The sequence below is a fragment of the Molothrus aeneus genome, chromosome 16, assembly GCF_037042795.1.
Source record: "Molothrus aeneus isolate 106 chromosome 16, BPBGC_Maene_1.0, whole genome shotgun sequence".
Taxonomy (NCBI): Eukaryota; Metazoa; Chordata; class Aves; order Passeriformes; family Icteridae; genus Molothrus; species Molothrus aeneus.
The window spans coordinates 3,309,103-3,332,558 of NC_089661.1; the positions used below are offsets into that span (position 1 = coordinate 3,309,103).

Consider the following 23,456-nt stretch of genomic DNA (forward strand, 5'->3'; position numbering starts at 1 on the left):
ATGCCCACCCCTTTGCTATGGTCAGTGTTAGCAGTGGATGTTTAATGTCTCCAGGTCTGGGTGTGCAGATATCCTGGATCTCAGAACTTCTCCCTCACCCTCCTGTGGGTCTGGCTGGAGTGAATTTCTCCTCTCTTTGTTCATTCTTCAATAATTGACATAACTACTTGCTCAAACTAACACCCCCTTCATAATGCCAGTGAAATCAGTGCTGGGACACAGCTTAACTCCCTCTAGGATAGCAATGCCAGTGAAATAAATGCTGGGACACAGCTTAACTCCCTGGAGGATTCTGGCCAGACAGACCTTGTTGAACACAGCAGAAAATGGAGTTTGACTTGTTGAATTCATCCACATGTGGTTGGGCAGCACTCCTGAAGTTTTGTCCTGACTGGAACATCTCTGGACATGTGCAGTGGGCTTCTTAGGGATTCACTTCCCCCTGCAAGATATAAGGAGCCTCATTTAAATCTAAAAGTGCTTAAGTGTGAGAAAACAGGACTCACATTGTTTTTTTTTTTTTTTTAAAAAAGCTTCTACTTCATCTTGCCTTCTCTATTGTAAGAATGAGCAGCACATTGCAGTCTGTATGTCAAAGCACTTGGTTACTTTTTTTTTAAGAGGTTCAAATATTGCACCAAACTGATGGTTATGTGTGGTGGTGTTTCTAATAAATTGTCTGAGAGAGCAAAAAAAGCCTCCAGAATGTCCTGTTGTGTTGTCCTAGTCTCATTTAATCTCATCCCTACAGCTCTAGGACCAGAATGTTATGTGAAATTTGTATTACAGTGTGGAATGTGGATTTAGATGGTGCAAGGTTAATTTACAAAGTGAGGATATCCTTATAAAAAACACCCCTAAACCTGAAGTGAAATTATTTTGAAAGAAGCTGCTTGGACTTAAGGCCACCTTTGCATTTTAATGGGTAAATTACTCTTGGCATCACCACCAGTCTATAACCAAAGTCCTCAGCACCCCTGGGGCACAGACGTAAATTTGGATTTAAAGACGGTGCAGCTAATATTTTGTACTTTGAGGAAAGCCAATTTCCGTGGATCGGGGAGAAGAGAAATCCGAGGGTTTTGTCGCTGGCAGCAGCAGCGTGCATGCAATCGATAAAGGAAAGGTTATTGCTGCTCCTGAGGAGCGGCGGCTCCGGCCGCGCTCAGCGCTCGCAGCCGGCAGGAGAGGGCGGCAGAGAAACAGCTCCGGCTCCTGCACAGCACCCGAATTTCTAACGGGAGCCACAGCACATCGCAGCTCTCGGAAGCCAAATCCCCTTTTCAAAACGGCAGCTTCAGCTGCCTTTTTTTTTTTTTTTTTTTTCTCCTTTAAGGAAAAAAAAAAAAGTCCGCAACACTTTGAAAATGTCAAATTCCTGCAGCAGCCCAGAAGACGCGGGGAAGCAGCGAGGCAGAGATGGCAGGATAAGAAGGGAGGATGTGGATGACTCCCAGCCTGAGGGAAAGAGGCTGAAGCTGGGGAATGAAGCAGGGAGCGGTGGAAAGGACAGGGAAGCAGCAGCAGAAGATGCAATAATGCCTTGCTCAGGCAGAGAAGAGCCCGTGCCCGAAGGAGGAGGTGAAGGCAAAAGTGTAAGTGAGCATCTTCAGTGGCTCAGGGAAAGGGGGAAGGGCCGGGAGGTTACCTTTGAAATTATCTGTCATCCTGAAGTTGGTAATTGGGCATCAGGAAGAGCAGGATGAATGAAATCGAGTGTCCCATCTCACTGAGATCATAAGCATGGTCCTCTTTAATTTCTGATCTTGCCTGCACGCTTTTTAGTGCAGGAGTGTGTGTTTTTATCTGGCTCTCACATCAGGTGCTTGCAAGATGTGTGTGTCAGAGGAGTGATTTCTTTTTTCATGGGGAGAAGGCATATTAACAGCTTAACTTGCTTTCCAGCTCCCTATATCCATTTAGAAATTGGGTAAGGATGGGTGCATTGAATTGGACAGTTTGGGTTGTTTATCAGTCTGTCCATTCAGAAATTGGACAGTTTGGTTATCAGTCTGTCCATCAGACATTGGACAGTTTTGGTTATTTATCAGTCTGTCCATCAGACATTGGACGGTTTTGGTTATCAGTCTGTCCATCAGACATTGGACAGTTTTGGTTATTTATCAGTCTGTCCATTCAGAAATTGGACAGTTTTGGTTGTTTATCAGTCTGTCCAGTCAGACTTTGAAGTGCATTGATGTTGAGTAGCAGTTTTACAGCTGGGGATGGGGGTACAGCCTCCAGGAGAGAAGGAGAATTGGTGGTTAGAGATCTCATCTGGTGAGATTTTGCCAAAGAAGGGCTGCTGAGCAGTTGCCTGTATAAACACCAGCCCTGGCAGATGTTTACACAAGGGTAACTTTGCTGCCTGGTTATTCAGCTCAGCTCCTGTGCCTGTCAGCAGCTTCTGAGGCACAGCAGAGAGCTCAGGGGAGAACGTTTGGATCCCCAGCCAGCTGAAGCTTTGCCCCTCCTGGTGCAATTCAGGCCAGGTACTTTTCCTCCACACATCCTGGCTGCTTCCCTCGGGCAGAAATACAGGGGGAGGGTGGTGGGGACAGTGTCTGGGGTGGGGGATGTTTCCTGTGTGAGTTGTCATAGGGGGAGAGTGTAGCTTGAGAGCTCACTTAAGAGCTGCTGGAGATTGCAGTGCACTGGTTTTATCCAGAAGTTTTCTGGAATGTGGGTTGTTTTCTCTCCTGGGGTTGATATCCTGAATTTAGACAGGCTTTCTCAAATGAGGAGCTAAGTAGATGTCCAGTGTTTCAGTAGGATTTAGATTTTAAAAGCATTTGAAATCGAGTTTATCTGGTTCGTTCTTGGTGGAAGGTCATCTCTAAATGCAACAGTTTTCACGAGCTACAGAAGTATTTAAAATGTGTGTAGAGTGTTGGTTTGTTTATCCAAGCAGAAATCTTTTATCAAGCCATGTAACTGCAGAGAGTTGCACTTTGCTCTGTGTTTTGGGATTCCAATGCTTTATGAAGTTAGGTTCTTTTTAACTCTCAGACAGTGAAGTACCACTCTTGTTCTTACACCACTTCTGGCAGAGACTTATTTTCCCCAAAATAAGTGCAAATTACAGGCATGTTAATTGCTCCAATCACAACCTTCGCTTTTGGCTGTTTTTTTCTTTTTTACCTGGGAGTAAAGGTTTTAAATCCATTCTATTTTGTGATAAATATCTAGAAGTGAACACCACTATGGGCTGGGGTAAGTCTTTTTGATGGTACATCTTACTATAACACCTAATGAGGAAATTACTGAAAAATAAGCCTTAATTGAATAAATTGACTTTGTCTTTTAAGGGATCATGCAGAATATATGAGAATGATGCATACCTGAATCACTGGGCTCTGCCCAATCTGGTTTAGCCCCTTATTTATGTTCTGCTACTCCAGCAAAGTTCTGTGCTAGTTAATACCTGTCCTTTTTTTTTGTCCTTTCATGGACCTGGTATAGCTTCTCCAACTTTACATTCTAGTTTTTCATCAGGGGATTGTTAAAAATATTAACAAAGCAAATCAGTTAATGAACAATTATTTCACTACTTTGCTTTCCCAAAATCAATTCTTAAATAGTTTTTATAATAAAATAATTGTTGTTATAGTATCTCCAAAAATTAAGCTGAGTTTGATTCAGAACTCATCAAAGCTTAATGAAGCTCTTCTTTCCCCTCACTTGAGTAGATTCTGGCTTGGGATGTTGCACTACATTTGATATCAAGTTCCAGTAATATTTTTGCCCTTTTAAATCTGTCTGATTTGGAGGCATTATTAGAAATTAATTAGGTGACATTTGAAATTCTGTTAACATTAAATTTTTTCTCAAAGCAATAAAAGCTTGTTCAACAATGGCTGTAAGTGTCTGTCACCTTGCAGAGAGCAAGCTGCTGGGAAAGATGGACTGTGTGCCCTTAGGAAACACTGGAATGACTTCATTTCTGTGCTTAGAAGAATCTTTATTTTATAGGCATAGTGGTATGGGTAATCAATGCATGCATTGGAGGAACATTTCCTAATAGTCCATTATGTCTTCCACTTTAAAGAAGGACATTTAAAAGAAATTATAGGCTTTGACTCATTTTTGGACTCGTAATAAAAAATCAGCACAGTGTGTGTGCTATTTCTCTGTTTATTCCACTGCTATTTACCTCTTCCAATATCATTCTTGGGTTCAGAAGGAAGAAATCTACCTTGGTCAGCTGCTCCAGCTCATTATCCCACTTATTATGGAATCTTGGATTCTGGGGAATGCAGACACAATGTATATTTTATGCTCCTGGAGTGATGTGGGCATTTCCTTGGCATGCTGAGTTTGCAGCAGGAGCAGCTGCTGGGCACGGGTTGGTTGTGCAGAAGGATCTTTGTGCCCCTGGACAGAGCTCCCTTCCCTGCCTTGGCAAAGAGGGGCTGCATTTGGCAGCAGGAGGGAGGAGTCACTGGGGAGACTCCTTCCCTTAGGGCTGGGGACTGCTTAGTGCAGTAACAGGGTGTCTTGGTTTGGAAAGCCAGGTGTCTGCTGAGCCTCCCCTGAAATGGAAAATACAAACCTCTCCCTCCAAATTATTATAATTTTGAAATTAAGGGGCTCTCAGGCAAAGACATGGGAATAGGAATAACAGTTCTTTATTGGGAAAAATTAAAAAAAAACCCCAAAACCAAAAGCAGTAATACAAAACCCCACTGCCAGAGTCAGACCATGCCCTGTCCCCTGTGTGTCAGGGGGTGGCACAGCCCCATCCCATGGGGGCTCAGCCCTCCTGCAGTGCCAGCTGTGGCTCTGCTGGAGCAGGGATCCTGCACAAGGGGGGAGTTTCCTCTGCAGCTCCAGGGCTGCTGGAGATGGGCCTGGGCTCCCTCTGGCCATGCAGGGCAGCAGAAGCTGCTCCTCTGGCAATGCACTGGGCAAAGGCTGCTGTGCTGTCCCAGCACCTCAGATTGGATCCAGGTAGGAATGCTTGGCTCCTCCCCTGGGCGGAGCATCTCCCCATGGGATGATGGGATTGGATCAGCCCTGCAGGGACACTCAGTGGCCATGGACAGCAGAGATCTCCTGCAGGGAGGATTGGCTGGGGGAGAGATAAAGAAAACTGCCCCATCAGATGGCAATAGAACACACACCCCCATTTCCAGCCTAAGGCCCAGGAGTGAAACTGGAATTGTTAATTTAGGTATCTATTAAAATAATTTGCTTCTTGCCTTCTCTTTTATTGCCTTCATTACGGTGAGGAAGCTGCTTGTGGCAGGTGTGGATCACACAGTCCAAGGCCCTGGAATTGCTCCCTCTGTGTTGTTTCTTCCTGGCAGAGCATCAGGATGAAGCCTTTGGTTCAGACCTAGGGGCTGCAGTGAGGTTCAACTTGAGAAACCCTTCACTGGGTGCAGATGGTGGGGAATTGGCCTTGGGGAGAGCCAGTGAATCACTGCTTTTCATCAAGAGTTTGGGTAAAACTCTTTAACCAGGGGCTCTGGTGAATTCCATCCCCAGCTGTGTGCCTGGAGGATGAGCACAGCTGTCAGCTCTGTGATGCCACAGCTTTGATTGTCACCCTACCCCTGACCACACTCTGGAAATTGTTAAATCAGGCTAAAGCTGTATTTTCTGAAATGGGAAGTGAATGAAGAATTAAACATGCAAGTTCTGACTTCTTCCTGGGCTGACAGACATGAGATAGACTCATAGTTACCCATGAGTAACTCTGGGAGACTCACAGTTAGCCACGAGTAATCATCAGGAGTGTGGATCCTTGTGATCCATGCACCCTTCTCTTTCAAGAATAGTCCTTTTTAATCTCTCTTTAACCAACTCTTTGTGCATATGCCTGGTGAAGTTTGATTGGATTTTGGTGCAGAGATATTTCTGTATCCACAAGGCCTCTTTTGTTACGATCCAAACTTTCCCCCCATAAATATTTGTGCCGAGTTTAGAAAACAATACTAAACTTCCTGGGTTTGGTTTGATTTCTGTACTGTTCCCACAGCACACAGCTTCCTAAACTATGTTTTCATCACTAATGCCACCTGAGCCAGGGGAGAGCTTGAACTTTTATCTTTTAAACAACTTTCAAAATGATTAGAATGCATTTGTGAATTAATGTACTGTTTAAATTTTTTTTACTGGCCTTTGTGAATACTTTGTGAAAGGAGGAAAGGGTACCTTGAAGGAAAAAATGCTACTTTTTGTTGCTAACATCAGAAGTAACATCTTTATTCAGTTTTGGGACTGTCATGTTTTAAAAGTAAATGTGAGGAAAGTATCTGAAAAAGTGCTTAGGACTTTTGTAGGAAGGGAAAACTGGTTTTGCTGATCAACTCTGAAGAACTCACTACACCAAACTTGTATCATGTGGCAGATCCAGCCTTCCAAATCTCAGATGTTGATGTAAACCCAGTTTAGATGGGGGGATGTTATGTGCTATGCAATGCCCTTGTCTTTGCACAGAGAACAAATTGTACCTTGTCATTACTTTGAGTAATTCCTCTGAGTATTCCTAGGGTGTGGAAGAACATTCCTTGGAAAGGTGAGGAACACACGTTGAAAAGCTGATCACTCAGAAGGAGCAGAGGAAGGGTTTTCTAGAGATTAGGATATGAGCTTGGAGCTTCAGCTCAAGACAAAATTCCCCTGTTTGAAGGATGGGTTTGGGTTCATGGTATCAAATTAAAAGCTCTGTCAAGACCAGGTGTGGATGTAGGAACTGAGCCCCATCTGGATTCACTGCAGAAACTCCAGTGTGTGCCTTCAGCAGAGTGAGCTGCTGTCCTGGGAGGGCTTGGGGTAAATAACAAAGATATTAGGAGGTGTTGAATTTGAAAATGGTGTTAATCTTGATGAGTGAAACACACATTTTTTTTATCTCTTATGCTTAGCTTGGGTTAAAGTAATTTTTGACTCAATAACTCAGGAGTTTTTCATTAAATACATCCATAAAACATAGAAGGAAGTGTAGGAATTGGATCTGAAGTCTGGCAGTTTGACCTTTCAGTGCATTGCCACAGTGGCAAAGTCCAGTGCATTTCACTGTGTTAATGCAGTTTCTCATAGATTTTCTGGTTTAGGACATTTATTTGCTCCTTACAGTTGGTTTATTACAAAACCTAATTTGTGTGTGTATGGCTTTGTGATCATGATTGTATTTATAAATATTACTTTAAAGAGGAGATGTGTTTGAGAAGGGGGGAACTGGAATGGTGGGTTTGTCTGGGCTGAGAGTCCAATTTAAGGTGCTGATTTTTGACTCTCAGGGTTCTAAGCAGATTGAACCATTCTGCTGTCAAGGCTGTGCTTTAGTTCTTTTTCTTTCCTCTTTATAACAGTGTTTCAATCTATTGAGTTCCTTTTCTCCTCAGACATTATGGAATGGATGTGTTTTAGGAGAGCACCATAAATTTAAAGTGTTTTGAAGAGCAGGACACTTGGAACGTGTTGCAGACTGCATCTGCCTTTCCTCTCTTTCCTTTTTGGGGTCTGATTACCTAATTAGAGGATAACTTAAGGATTGACTCTATTGACTTGTTAGGCAGACTGTGATAGATGCTGGAATTACTGCTTTTGTTTTGATTCAGAGCACAATCAAGTTCTGTGATCCAGGACAGAGACATAATTATTTGCCTTTGCAAGTGGGAAGAAAGGAGATGATAATTCTTTAGAAGTCAGTGGTGGTATTGATACAAGGTGCTGGTGTTCCTTCCACAGGAATATTTGCTAAATCAAGGTAAAGGAGCTTTGGTAGAAAGGTGTGGATAACTCAAAAATCAGTTTGGACTTGATTCCAAGAACAAGAACAAGTTGGAGGGAAATGTTCTCCCTAAAACTGATTCATCCTCCTGTTAACCTCTGGCTGGTGTCAGCAAACTGGCAGCAAACAATGGCACTGCAGCCTGGGCAGGAATAATTGCAGCAAGGAATTGCCTGAGACAAGGCAAGGCAGCAGAAGGAGACCCTCATGAATGACCTTGTTTTGCCTTTTTTCCTGTAGCTGCACTAGATGGCAGGGGCTAAGTGTGCAAAGCTAAGGGCTTTGTGTGCATTATCCTATTATTTTGTCATGAGGGAATTTTAATTTAATTCAGCAAATAACTGCCTGTTTTCAACAAGCAATTTCTACCAAGGCAACATTGGCCAGTTGTGTTTACTCATTGGAAGTTCAATTTCACTGATAAGGAACATTCATGGAGCATTTCTATCCCAGTTTGACTAATCAATTGCCTAATATCACAATTTGTATAGAATGACTGGAATATTACTTTTGATTGAAATTACAAATGCATTAAAATTCTCCAGAGTGCAAAAGAAGACATTTGTGATCTATGTTGAATTAGAGGAGATATGAAATTAAGATATTTATATATTGCTCTTATTTGCTACGCTTTCTCCTTCTGTATGCCAATGTCAGCCAGGAAAATATTTTTATTTCAAGTCTCTGTGATGTAAAGATTAATAAAATTATTTACTTTACTTTGGTTCTTTTTTAATATTTGCAGTCTTAGTCATTAGCCCTCTCTACAACAATAAGGAATAAGCCCAGAAGCTATGCAAAAATTGAAAATGGAATCAGGCTGGTGCTTCCCTGGCTGTCCCTTTCCTGTGGAGTACTCAATGTTCAGACTCATTTGGGATGCATTATTACCAAAGAGTTCCCTATTTTGTTCCATTAAATTAGGCTGCAGGATCTGCTGCACTGCCACCCATGTAATTTCCCCCTCAGGAATGCACTTAATGTGTTCTGATGTTCTAATGCTTTCCTCACTGTGCACTTCCTAAACAGCCCAAGGAGTTACAGGCAGTCTTGTCTACACTAGAAAGGATCTCATCCTTTAAATTCAGAGTACAGAACGTTTACTTTTGATGGTTGTCTCATGTTCTGATCTCTTTTCTTCTGGCACTTTAAGATACCTTTAAAATGGGAATAACTGGTCCAGAGCTTGTGAGCCTGCTGGTCACTGCCAGCAAAATTCAAATAGCTTGGTGTAGGAGTGTGCAACAGCTGAGTGACTTAAACTGGTGACTCTAAGTGCTAGATAATTAAGTAATTCTCAATTAGTTGTACTGATAATTAATAAAGGTCATCTAAGATTCACAAGCCAATGAGAAGTGTCTGCAGTCCTTGGTAAGGATACTTTCATTCCAGCCTGAAAAGCAAAACTTGTTTAAATGAAAAAGATTTCCTGAGCACCATACTTCTTACACAATCTATTCTTTCACCTGCTGGCTTTTCCCTGCATGTTTCCAATATGTTGGAATTTATTCCAATACACTGGATGCCAGCCCTTCTGCACAGGGATATGGCTTTAGGATCCCTAGGAAGGGACACAGCTCTGGTCCCTCATGTCACAGAAAGATCTTTCTTTACTGAGTTGGTCCCTGGACAGGAGTGGAAAGGTGAGATAGAGAAGGTCCTGGGTGTCCAAGGTTTTATGGCAAGGATTGTGCAGGATCCTAACAAGGATTGAGCAGGGACACCATGGAATCAGGCCTGGCATGGACTAGAAGGGCTCTGTGTTTTCCCAGGGTTCTGTTTTGCCTTGAACAGTTGAGCAAGGACAGCACAGGGTCAGCCATGAGTGGATGCACTGAAGGGGTTCTGCATTTCCCCAGATCCCGCAATTAATTTGATGATATTGGTTACCCTGAAGCATAATGAGATGGTGAAAAATTAACAAATTGTTACAAAGTTTCCACTCTTTTTACTCTCTACAAATAGTTTGGTAAATTCCTGTTTTAGCTGAGTTGTACTGTGCATTCAACATGTATTATCTTCAGGGAATGTTATTTTCCACAAAATGAAGGCTAATCACAAAAAAATATAAATGGATTTAGTATGTAAAATTACGAAGTCACCACACTGAGACTGTCATAGTTCCTTGAGTTGGGCCACAACTAAATGGAAATTAAACATTCTTATCAATAATGCACTGGGGAAGTAACATCTGTTCTGAGATGCTGAGAGGTGGTTTTTTCATTCACTGAAATATTTATTTCAACTAAAAACCCTAATCTTTTCACTGTCTCCAGAGGGCAGAATCATTGACTGTTATGTTTAGAAACTGTCTGTGAATTACAGGAGTCCATATGAAATGGAAAGAATGCTGATTGAGCAATTAATCACTTTTTATTTAATTTAAAATAAATAATGACATTACAGAAAGCTGTTGCATTAACTCAAAAAAAAAAAAAAAAGACTGATTCTTGGAAAAGCAGCAGAGCAAAATTTCTTTCTCTCACTATGGGCTAGTTTCCAGGTCTTGAAGGCACAAAACCAATAGTTTTTGGTGATGTGGCAATATTTTCTTCTAATTAGCAAGTGTTGTGTTACACATGTTACATAAAGGTTGCTGTTCCTGGCCACCCATGTTCAAATCCTTCTTAGATTTCAAGGCTAGAATTGACTGCTAAACCCTGGTTTCTGGTAAAAGTTAATTCCATCTTCCTAAATTCTGTTTGAGCCAGAAAATGGAATTTTTTACAAAAACAGCCACTGTTGATTAAAGCCTTCAGGTCACAGACGATTCCTCAAGTCTCCAGGTAAATTTCTTGCTGTAGATAATTATTCTTAGAATAAAAATATAAATCCTTGCCTGGAGTTGGAATTTGCCCAACTGCTCATTCCAGCCTGAGTGGATTGTTTTGCACCAGATGTTATTGACTCCCATGATGGGAATAAACTCATTTCCTCCTCCTGGATAAGCCAAGCATCTGGATCCATGTGCTGTTTTCCATCCTGCAGGTCTGTGCTCCCCATCTGAAATAATTCATCCGTGCCCTCGCTGCCTCTTTGCAAGTTCAACATTTTTTGCAGAAAGCTGATTCTGCTGGATGTCCCCTGTTAATATATCAATGGTTTAGGTACTGCTCTGGCCTGGGCTCCAGGTTCATTTACCAACAGCTGCCAATGCCACTAAACATTCTGTGTTTGCCCACATGGAAGTGTATTTTTGTCAGACAAGCCCAGAATTTATGACTGCAATTTGATTAAAATTGTCTGAAAATTACCAATGCCTTGATTTATACATACTCGCTTTCCAATTCACTGGGAAAAAAAAAAATCACTGAATAATATTCATGGAAGAACAGATCCTTGTGGGATGTTGATTGCAGAGGCATCTTAATTAGAATGACTTTGCTCCTGCTCCTTTTTTTTATTTTGTCCCTTATCTGCTCAGTTTTAATTCATTTTAAAGTGTCCTGTGTAGCTGTGCACACAAGCCAACATGGAGGTGATATGTTAGTACTTCAGAGTGGTTGCTCAATTTTGATTTAAAAAAAAAAATCATTATGTAACTGAGGCAAAAAATCAAAACTAAATTAATATCTTGTTATCTGTTGACAAATGAATTTTGCCCCACCCAGTGATAACTTTCCAAGACCCTTAATCTTCCTAGCTGAGAGGTCAGTTTGGATAATTGTGACTCAGACCCTGTGTGGTGCCTTGGGACTGGGTGTCTGGAACAGCTGCTGAGGCTGTTCCCTTGGGGGTGTGTGCAGTGTGCATTGTTAGCAGGGAAGCTTTCACCAAAGCAAAATGAGGAAAGAGCCCCCAGAAAAAGCCCAGCTGTGTGGCTGAAATAAATTCTGGTTCTGCAGCTGCCTGGTCAGTGCAGGGGAGGGTGTGATGGTGCTGGGAAGGGAGCAGGAAAAGCCCAGTGCCCTGCATGCTGCAGAGGGGTTGAATGATTGAGGTCTAAATGCCAGGGACCAGAAATCTCCCTCTGGAAGGGTCTGGAATCACCCCTGGGGGCTCTGGGGCAGGCACAGGGAGGTCAGGGACCGTCAGCAGGCAGAGAGGGAGTTCCCCTGGAGGTGTTGGCACAGCTCTGGCTGTTTGTTGGCACCTCTGATGGAGAACGGGGCTGGCAGAGGTGGAAGGAAAAAATTTCTCCCTGGAAAATGTGCCCAGATGTCTGAATTGTCACTGCTGCCTTAGGTGCAGATGTGTGGGTGTGACCTCCTCTGACAGGGCAGGCTGGCACTGCAAACCAGCTCCAGTGTCTGGGGCAGACAAATCTGTGTCCCAATAAATCTGTGTCCCAATATTTGGTAATTACTAAATGAACTGAGAGGACTGGAAGTGCCTTTTCTGATCCAGGCACTTTGGGAAGTCTCACAGCTTTGTTCAGCTGGAATTCTGTTGCATGGTTCTGGCCTGAGAGGTTGGCAGCAAGATCAGAGAGCTGATCAAAGATGTCTCAGTGTGCATCTGCAGAAAGGTCACGTCCCAGAATAACCCAGGGGGCTCTGAAACCCAAACCAGGTGCTGAGGCCATTATCCCATTGCCTCCAGTGAGGGCACAAATCAATGCTTCACCCTCACTGTCCTTTCTGCAGCTGTTTTTAGAATGCTGGTATTTAGGAACCCCCTTGGCTCTCTCCTGTCCTCCTCCCCTCAGCCCCCCTGCCCTTTGGTGTCCCCTCTCCCAGGGTGGGTTTTGTGTTCAGGAGCCAGCGCAGCTCTCAGGCTTCTGCCTCTTACCTGAGACTTTGGGAGCTGCAAGAAAAAGCTGCTAATTAGAGAAAGGACGCACTTTCTACTTCCATCTACTGGAAGCCTGTTCATCCCAGCCTGTTCATCTACCTGATAAGAATATTTTAATTTCCTTGAGTGACTAAGTGTGGGAATGTTCCTCACTCGAGGTCACCAAATGTGGTGGTGTTTGCAGGGGTCCCAGGACGAGGGAAGAGATGAGAATCTTGACTCCATGTTTCAGAAAGCTGATTGATTATTTTATGATATATATTATATTAAAAGAAAATGATATATTATTAAAACTCCACTAAAGAATAGAAGAAAGTATTTCATCAGAAGACTAGCAAGGAAAAGAATGGAATAAATGATAAAATCTTGTGACTGCTCACAGCCTCGACCCAGATGGCTGTCATTGGTCATCAAGTAAAAACAATTTCACATGCTGGGTAAACAATTCTCCAAATCACATTCCAAAGCAGGAAAACATGGAGAAGCTGAAGCTTCTCAGGTTCTCAGGAGAAACAATCCTAATGAAAGGATTTTTCATAAAATATGTCTGTGACAATTAAGGAGCTGAATTTCAAACCTGCTTTTATTATATTGTGGCACTGTCAGTTTGCTTTCTTCTACTTTGCTTTATTATTATAAACACTATTAATATATGCTTTATTATTATAAACACTATAAACAATTATTTATTATTATAAACACTAAATAGCCATTCTACCATTCCACTGTAAATGCTGGAAGGCTGCAATGGGAAAAGAAAGTAGCCAGCACTACCTGCTTAGTAGGAGTTAAATAATTAAATAAAGGAATGAAACAATTAAATAAATGAATAAAATAATTAAATAAAGGAATAAAATAATTAATAAAAATAATCAATAAATAAATTAATATTATTTTTATTATATTTATATTAATTAATTAAATAAATAAAGGAATTAATTAAATAAAGGAATTGAATAATCCTGAAGCTGATTCCTATCACTTATCATGTTCTTTAGGCCATACCTGTTATGAGGAAAAAAAGAAATTCGTTTCTATAAGAATGAGAACAGTTGTATCTGTGGGGACTCAACTGCCAAATGTCACCTTAAGCATTATAAAATTTGCCAAGAGATTAACACTAAGAAATACAAGAAATTGTACAATTAGCATGAGAAAAGTGTGTATATATATGGAAACTCTCTAAATCTTCTAAGGAATATGTAGGATTTATCATAAAGCTACTCTTGGATTACCAACTCCAAGTATTAAATTGTAAGTAAACCTCTTTTTTTTTTCCCTTCACATCATGAATCTGCCTTCAATCATATTATAAAAGTAGCAATTTTAGATGCAGTTTTTCTGTTAACTTCTACATTTTAAGCTGTTTGGGTGATATTTTAGCGACAGATTTATCTGTAAGACTGCAAACAGGAATGTAAGCTGCTACACAAGAAAGTAAATGAAAAGCTGAACTTTTAGTAAAGCTGAGTTTCTGAAAGAATTCCATCACTTCAGCTGTACAGAATTTCAAGAATAAAACAAAGTGTTAATGAGAGACTTGATTCAAAAACTGGAGGCTTAGAAGCATTGGTACTTGCTTGAAAGAAAAATCTTTTAAATCAAGGGAAGTTTTAAGTGGATTGCCAGAGCAGCCTTTACTGTGACAAATGGTTTTGTTTATCCTATTTATCAATAACCTTTTGAGTTCTGCTTGCCAGGCAGGTGAGCTCACAGCACTGGGGGCCTCACCTACTGTATCAGCAAAACCTGGGGTGTGCAGCTGCTGGCACTAAGTGGGGATGGATCATTTACTTCCTTTCAGTGGACTTACAAAATAATTTTAGGAACTTTAAGAGCATTTGTAGCAGGATGAATTCAAGCACTTCATAGGGATTTGACTTAATTTCTTTTTTTGAGCAGGGTTGGAGGACAAGTGCTAAAATATTCCTGTCACTATTTGGAATGTTCTTTGAAGAAAAATTTTAATTTTTACTGAGATGAAGATTGAATGTCCATTTTGCACGAGTTTCTTCATTCTCCTCTTCCATTGCTCTTTATAAAAGATGTAGATTTGGGAAGCTCAAGTAAACACTTGGAACTCTTACAGCAAGGCAATCTTGACATAACTTATTCAGCATCAATTACTGGTGGGTGTCTGCTCTTCATACCTGTTTGGTGGCATTGATGGGCTCTCTGTGCACAGGCCTCATCTTCACAGAAAAGGCTCCATCCATCTGTGAAGTGGTGAGCCAGATGCAATTAGCATTTTTAAAAAGAATTCACAGTAATAGCATATTTTTGAGGGACAGAATCCCCATCCTCTTTACATTTTCTTTGAGGCATCTGCTATGTAAGTACAACTTCCATTTACCAAAGGGAAAAAACCCAATGTGCTGCACAGCCCAAACCAAAACCCTTTGAAAAGCCATTTTTGGAATAAAACCCGTGTGGAAGCAATGAATTAAAAAATGATGATAAATCAGCTAAAACAAACAAAAAGAAACCAAAACAAAAAAACCCAAACAAACAAAAAAACAAACAAACAAAAAAAACCCCAAAAACCCCTGGTTGCTCAGGTCCTGGCAGTCATTCTCCTGCAGGCAGGCTGCTCCCAGAGCTGTGCTGGCAGCTGGGGCTGGGCATGTTCTCCCCAGGGCAGAAGGGATAATTTGCTGCTCTTGAGTAGCTCCTCATTCACAGAATGTGGTGGTGTTTGAGGGTCCCCAGTACTCCATGTTTCAGAAGGCTGATTTATTATATTATGATATATATGATATTAAAAGAAAATAATATACTAAAACTATACTAAAGAAAGAGAAAGGAGACATCAGAAGGCTAGAAAGGAATGAATAATAAAATCTTGTGACTGGCCAGAGAGTCTGACACAGCTGGACCTGGGATTGGTCATCAAATAAAAACAATTTACATGAGACCAATCAAAGATGCACCTGTTGGTAAACCATCTCCACATTCCACAGCTATCAGATATTGTTTACATTTCTTTTCTGAGACTTCTCAGTTTCTCAGGAAAAAAAAATCCCAGCAAGAGGATTTTCATAAAACATCACAGTGACAACAGAAAGTGTCTGGCTTTATGTGTCCAAAGCGCCCCTGAGTGTTAATACAGCTTTTAAACTGATCACAAGTTCTGTGGTCACCCCTGTTTTGCCTAACTTGTGCATCACCTGCCTCCATGCTATTTACAGAGTCAGAAAGGCATTTCTGTGCTAATTACAGAGTCAGAAAGGCATTTCTAAGTGTTTTTTTCTTGCTTTTTTTTCTTCCACACAGTTGTACAGCCTGATTTGGCTCTCCATCACTAACGAGGGCAGGTTTGTGAGGTCACATAGGAGGGAACACAGCTCCTCCCACAGGCTCTGCTTTGTCTCAGAGGTACTCGTGCTTTTCAGCACTGTGTAAATTCCACTTCAACCAGTGGTACCTAAAATTCACTTTAAAATAGGGTGGATGTGCTCTCATTCTCAAAGTCAGGTGCCTTTTTCTTTGCTCTGATGAAGAGGAGAGCAAAACTTGGGCATGCTGCAGCAGAATCAAATTTTTCCTTCTTGGTCACAGGTGGGTGAAGAAAGTCCTGTCACAGTTTGGAACTGCAGCAGGGTGCTTCCAATGGAGTGTATTCTGGATCATGGTCAGTGTGTGGGGGAAATAATATCAGGAAACTTGGTGGAAATCTTCAGCAGGCTCTGGGTGAGGTGGTTTCCAGGATTCCAGTATTTAAAGATTGATGCAAATACCTCTTGCACTGAAACCATGGTTCAAACCTGCTCACTGCCTTGTCAAGAAGTTGCCTTCTGCAGCTTTTGGTCTTCATTTCCAAGTCCCTTTAGGTCTCTGCCTGCTGGATTGATTTCTTTGTTACATTCAGAGGCAAAATGAGCTGTCCCTGCACAGCACTGGCAATGCTGACAAGCAATAGCTGATATCTGAGAGAATGACTGCTTCAAGTTTAGTGTTCATCTGCCAGCAGGTTAAAATTAATCTCTGGTTCCTCAGTCAGCCAGCAGGAGAGCATTTGGTTGTGTTAAAACTCAGCTGAGTAACTGAGAGGAATCCTGAGTGCCACGTGCTCCCGCAGCTCAGGGGGATGTGTTAGGAGATCATAGAAACACCACCTGCTCTGAATATTTGCTGATCTATGAAGCCACTTTATTACTCAGGTGTCTAACAACATGCAAATGTGTGTATTAATGGCTCCTGTGCCATAAAAATGGCAAGTTTATAACTCTGCACTTTATAGAGCCTGTAGAATCTAGTTAGCAAAGTGTGCTCTGTTGGAAAACAAGATTACAAATCAATTACTTCTTGCTTGACGCAGCTCAGATCTCTTTCCTGAGATCCTTGTACAGCTGACACTGGGAAAATGAACATGCCTGGGAGTGTGACCTATTATTCAGAGGGAACTGCAGGCTAATGGCACTTTTGATCATTGAGAAATCTATTATTTTTTGACCTGCAAGACAGCCTAAATGGCCCACTTTTATAAAGGAAATTTATAGGTTTGTGAGATCAAATGTTCAAGCCCTTCTTAGCTGGGAAGTGCAGGCCAATCCTAGATGCAGAAACACAGGAATTTTCCCCAAACCCCTCTCCTTTGCTGCAGTTTATTCCCTGGGGGGGGGGGGGGGAAATGCAGAAGAGCTGATTTCAGGAAAGCAACTACACCTTTCCTAGCAGAAGCAATTTATCAAAATACTGCTTTGAAGGATGGCAAAGATTCAGTGGTACTGAACCCTCCTTGTGGTGTATAAAAACAGAGATCAAATCTGATTTGGTGGTTGAGGTTCAGAGATTCTCAGAGCAGACTTCAGGCTCGCAGATTTTCTGTTTTCCTTGAACATTGAGCTCTAAGAGGACGGGGCTGGCCCCACAATCAGGCTGTGGGGATCACTGGAGTTGCCATATGGTGTGTGAGCTTTGCCCTTAGAACTTTTGTTTTTCAGTGTGTGTGCTTTTTCCTGCAGAGTAATAATTCTTGGGGATTTGCTGTTTACTTTTATTCCTCAGGTTTAATATTACAGCAGAAATCTATAGCTGACATTCACCATGTTATTAAGCAAACGTTTCATATGAGCTGTGGTTTATTTTTTCTTTGAGTGACATGGCCATACTTTCTTTTAAAACTCAGTGCAAATAAAAATCTCTGGATTTAATATTCTTTTTTTCATTTTTCCCCCCTCTTTTAAATTTTTTTTATTTTCTCTGCTATTGAATAGGGAAGTCACTTCAGGTCCTTGCTATTTAGTATTCATTTGGGGGTGGTGTCTGCAAAATCCTCTTTTTAGAAATTAAATATGGCTCTCATATTATAGCAGGCACTTTGCATCTAACACAAAATCAAAAGAAGTCAGTAATGAGATTCTTGTTGCATTTATACACCCATTGTTTCTTGTGTGAGTAAAATTTAAACAGACTTTTTTTCTTCTCACTGTTGGCCTTTGCACTTGACAATATAAGCATTTTTTTGTATTGTGTTGCTATTTCTTTGCAGTGATGTGAGGACTGGTATGAACACATCTTCTCTTGTTAAATAATTCTTATCTTGTATAAAACTGTGAGCATCTGACAATTTAATGTTAGTTTCTGAATATCACAGGCCCTCAGCCTGAATTAAAGGTATTTTTAGGTCATGGGACTACAGATATCTAAACAGAAATAAGTGTAGGTATTTCTTAAGCTTTACTATTATTATTAATTATTATTATTATTAGTTTTATTATTTATTTATTTATTTATTATTTCTAAGTTTAGATATTTCTCTAAGTGCTGCAAAAGCCTGAATCCTACATCTCTGGTACATAAGAGCTGGAAAATGTTAAAGTACATATGGAAATATCTTCTCATCATCATAAAATCTTGCTTTGACTCACTGGTATGCAACCACCACGTAATTAAATGTAACTGAAGTGCTCTGCCAGAGGAGGTGTGATCCAACAGTGATTGCTCCTCATGTTCTGCTCTGCAGTGTGGTCTAGGAGCTGAACTGAATTCTGTCTTTGACCTGCATATAATGAGCAGCAGCTGCCATTTTATCACACTAAACCTGCATTTTTAATGCTGCTAATTAGTCAATAGTAAACTAATAGTAAAACAGCAATAGACACTGCTGAACATATCCAAGTGAATGTTGAATTTTGGTGAATGTGCATCATACACACACACCACAGAGGCAAACAATTTCCTACCCTGGTTTGTAACTAAGAGCATTCAAGGATTCCATGTGTTCTTTCAGTGATGTGAAACATCTCTGAATTTAGTTTTTCTGTGGAAATACTGCTGGACCTAACCAAATAATCTTCTGTAATTAGTGAGGTGCTCTATCTATATCCTCTGTGTAGTTCTTATAGTCTGTTTGTTAAGATGTCTTGGACTAAGTTTGTTAATTCATGAAATTGGACATCCTTGTGCTGCATTTGAGCTGATAGAAACAGGAACCTCCTGTCCTGCAACAGTGAGACTGAACTACATTAGGCATATATTTAAAATGTAGTATTTTTTCAGTTTTGGGTTTCTATAAGCTGTGGCTATCACTGAATTTGTTGGAGACTGAATTAAGGGTCAGATATGGGACTACAGATATTTAAACAATAATAAGTGAATATCTAGATCTATCAATCTAGGAATGGAGAAAACTCCCTCTATGGCTGTATTTTCTCTGGCACATAGCAAGAGTCAGATAGTGGATCTTTAGAGCAAAAGTAATTATTGCTAATGGGTCACTGATAGCACTGACTTCCTTCAGAAACACTGCAGCACTTGTTGATCCACCTCACATCAGCCAGGGTTTGTTGGGGTGAATTCAGCCTTTCCTTCCACTGGGAATGTCATGTGGAGGGGACTCCCTGCAAATTGCTGTAGAAGGAATCCAAAGATAGGCTGGTTTGAGAGGGATTTAATTACCAGGAGTCACAAATGGTTCATTGCCTGATGGAAATGAGCAGTGTAATTGCAAATCTAATCTGTTCATGCCTGGAACTTCAGCAGCCCTAATGCCTGCAGTGGAAATTGCACCAAGTCCCTTTCCAAGGCAGGCAGTGGTATCAATTTGCTTGATTGATATCTTCCTCTTGGCCACAGATCTGTCACTGAGCAAATACTTCTGACACTGTTGAATTAGTTGAAATAATGATGGCTATGTTGTGTTGCTCTGGGAAGTCAGGTGATTCTAATGATGACTCTGAAATATTGGGAAAGGAAAAAAAAAAATTCCAGTGCTGCCCTCAGAGCTTTTTCCTAGTCTATAAATACTGGAACTTTATGCTGTGTTGTAGCTGTAATGCAAATAACTCCAGAATTAATATATCCAGAAGAAATACCATTTGTAGTGAAAAATACATATGACAGAGTTGCTTTTGAGTACAGTATGCTAAAAAGGGTGTCAATTTTATTTGGCTCTATCATGCACAAATTGCCTTCTAAAGAAAATTACTATTTCTTATGTCTGAAAAATGTGCTTTAAAGTTTGTTTTGCTATTTAAAACAATTTTTCCTGTACTGTTACCTTTTTCTGCTGTAATTTAACTGGATTTTGCTGCTTCTCATTCTTAAAATATATGGGCAGTATTTGGGCAAGATCTGTCAGTGTGTGTCTTGAGATCTTAAAACAATTTTGGAGTGGTGATCAAAAGAGGTAGCATATGCTTCCAAGTCCCTTTGGATTAAAGATGCTGATTTCTGAATGTCAAATTTGACACTAAAGTTAGATGGGAAATGAGCTTCTATTCTGGGGAAGAAAATGAAAAAATTTCCCTGAAATCTTCTTGACTTGAAGCTGAGGTGGTGTCAGTTGTGCAGCCATGAGGCTGCTGAGTGAGGTCACTTGTATCTTTCCCTTATTCACAATTCAGCCAAGAATCCTTTACTATTTTGATGAAAAACACCTGAAAGCAATCAGTGTTTGCTTCCATCCCAGTTCCCCCAAGCCCTGTGACTTCAGGCTGTATAGTTCTTAGAGATTTGCCCTGCCTGGAATACAGTCATTAATAAATGTTAATTTTCCAGATTTATTTTTTGAAATGTAGTGGTGTCTTACTCCAGTATTCACCCCAGATCAAAGCCAGGCAGAGGTGGGTGAGCCTCTCAGGAATCACTAAGTGGCATCTGGAGAGCAGGAGTTCCAGGTTTGGGCTGTGTTTATTTAATTTTTGTCAGGTACCTGAGCATATCTGTACACCAAGCAATGCCACACATCAGCTCTTGCAAGCCAAGGTTCCTTTGAGCAGGAAATGCCACACATTATCTAAATAACTAAACTTGGAAAAATATCTGAATCTGGCTCTCTTGTCCCTACCCTGAACAAAAACCAGGATCTGAAGTCACCTGGTGGTTCTTGAAGTTTTATTTTCAGCCCAAGATATTGTTCTTAAGCAGGGTTTCTTTGAGCAGCGTAATTAGCAGGAGCCTGACCATTGTGAGAATAGCTTGGGTTTATCACTGCCCAATTATCTCTGTGAAGAGAGGCAGTGTTTCCTGGGGCATTCTGGTTTTATCAGCTGTATTCAGGGCTCACTGAAGGCTCAGGCAGCAGCACACCTGAGCACTCTCCCAGAAGTCCAAACTCTGCCCTGAGACTGGCCTTGCTAAGATCAGAGATAACATTCTTTTCCATTTTCCTAGCCTGGCATGCTGCTTCTCATTATTCCCTGCTGCTTGTGGCATCTGGAGCTGGTTTTTGGTCTGCATAGTACAGGGACAGCTCAAATGGAATAGGATGAAGGGGTGGGTGTGGAGCACCAGCCCTGGGCTGTCCTTGCTGAATCATTTCTCTGAAAAAGCCAAAGAAACTCCTGGCTCAGGGAAAAAAGGGAAGGCTGAAAGCAGAATGAAATAGTGACTGGATGTCATGGGTGAGCACTGCAGAGTTCAGGCTGTGCCCTCTGCTGAAGGGCCAGGGCTGTCAGTGCAGGAGGTGCCTGTTGGACACCCAGGTGAGGCTGAGGTGAGGCCAGGCAGCTCCTGCTGGGTGTGTGGTCCATGAGAATGCATCCTTGGGAATGCTGTGTCCATAAAGTGTCACTGCACAGCCCCTGCTGGGTGTGTGATCCATGGGAATGCTGTGTGATCCATGGGAGTACATCCATGGGAGTACATCCATGGGAATGCTGTGTGATCCATGGGAATGCATCCATGGGAGTGCTGTGTGATCCATGGGGAGTATCCATAGGAATTCTGTGTGATCCATGGGAGTGTATCCTTGGGAATGCTGTGTGATCCATGGGAGTACATCCATAGGAATGCTGTGTGATCCATGAAAATGCATCCTTGGGAATGCTGTGTTCATAAAGTGTCACTGCACAGCCCCTGCTGGGTGTGTGATCCTTGGGAATGCTGTGTGATCCATGGGAGTACATCCATGGGAGTACATCCATGGGAATGCTGTGTGATCCATGGGAATGCATCCATGGGAGTGCTGTGTGATCCATGGGAGTACATCCATGGGAGTACATCCATGGGAATGCTGTGTGATCCATGGGAGTACATCCATAGGAATGCTGTGTGATCCATGAGAATGCATTCATGGGAGTGCTGTGTGATCCATGGGAGTGCAGTGTGACCCATGGGAGTGCATCCATGGGAGTCCATCCTTGGGAATGCTGTGTCAACCATGGGAGTGCATCCATGGGAATGCTGTGTGATCCATGGGAGTGCATCCATGGGAATGCTGTGTGATCCATGGGCGTACATCCTTGGGAATGTTCTGTGATCCATGGGAGTGCATCCTTGGGAATGCTGTGTCCATACCTGCCCACTGCACAGCCCAGAGGGCAGAGGGTAGAGCAGTGCTCTGCCCATCCTGCTCAAACCTGAAGCCTTGGAGAGGTGCAGTTCTGCTTCCCCTGACCTTTGATAGAGCAGCATGGATTTTATTCAGTTTTTTTCTATAGATCTGCACTTGCTGTGCCCTAAAAGCTCATTGACACATGGTGTCTTCTGAGGGGAGCCCTCCTACTTTCCACAGACACTGCTTCACGTGGCTGCCACACTCAAGAACTTCTTTATTAAAGAAAGGAAATTAAAGTACCTCATTCCCAAATCTGGAGCTGGCAATGCATGTGGAAAGATTCTGAACATTTGATATTCACTCTGAATAAAAGCCTCTTTGCTTTTATTCCATAACCTGGGGCTTTCATTGTTGCACATTTTGGAAGGAAAAGCAATTTGGAGTCAGCATAGAATTTGGATGATATTATGGACAATCCCTCTGAAATCCTGCAGAGGAGAGGCAGTGCAGGGAGATGGGCCAAAGTGGAGTACAGAGGGGTGCAGGAGGTTTTTGTGGCCACCAGAGGCCAGTTAATATCTCCTGGTCAGGGGCAGTGTGGGAGAGCAGGGATGGTGGTACAGCCATGCCTTCCCCAAGGGAGGGGCTGATTTCCCTGGGATGAATTCTCTAAACTCAGTAACAGCTCTGTGGAGGCAGTTCCCTGTTCTGTGCTCCCCATGTCCTTGCTGTGGGGTTGCAGTGGAGGGTTTTCACTGGGGATTGCTCAAAAAGCTGTCAATATGTTTTCTTTTTCTTTTAATTTTAGAACAGGTTGATGCTGATAAATAAGGTGGACTTCTTCTGCCTTTTGATAAATTCCTACCACCATCTTTTTTGGTGCTCTTTGCTATTCAAAGCAGTAAAATCAAGCTTCTTCTTAGAGGAAGACTCATTGCTATAAAACTTGATTACATAGTGCTTGTAGCAGAAGTACTTTATGGGTCAGCAGGAAAAATAAGCAATTATTGCAGACTCCTTTCCACAGAGCATGGCTGAGTTGTTGTGTTTCATCAGGTACAGTGTGATCCAAGCTGCTGTGAGCCATTCACTCATCTCCATAAATTAGACCCTCTGCAAAAGGAGTTTTCAAACCCAGCATGCAGATTTTGTGTTTGGTTAGAGGGGATAAAATAGTTGGGTTTTAAGCAAACACTTAATAATAATATTGTTTATGTTTCACTTATAAATACATAAAATGTAAATTATTAAGAAACATAA

The 23,456-nt window shown here is 41.6% G+C and overlaps 1 protein-coding gene across 13 annotated transcripts in view; it reads left to right on the forward strand.

The window, feature by feature from the left end:
* The first annotated feature begins 1,367 nt into the window (after positions 1 to 1,367).
* The window catches only part of RBFOX1 (RNA binding fox-1 homolog 1), a 1,178,577-nt gene continuing 1,156,488 nt past the window's right edge, over positions 1,368 to 23,456 (forward strand). For 5 of the 13 annotated variants that reach the window (XM_066561183.1, XM_066561188.1, XM_066561189.1 and 2 more), the window contains exon 1: positions 1,442 to 1,595. In XM_066561183.1, coding sequence (XP_066417280.1) covers positions 1,539 to 1,595 — 57 coding nt within the window. In that variant the 5' untranslated portion in view covers positions 1,442 to 1,538. Of the gene's footprint in view, positions 1,596 to 23,456 lie in introns of all 13 variants that reach the window. The other 8 variants (XM_066561194.1, XM_066561191.1, XM_066561198.1 and 5 more) reach the window with 5 other exon arrangements.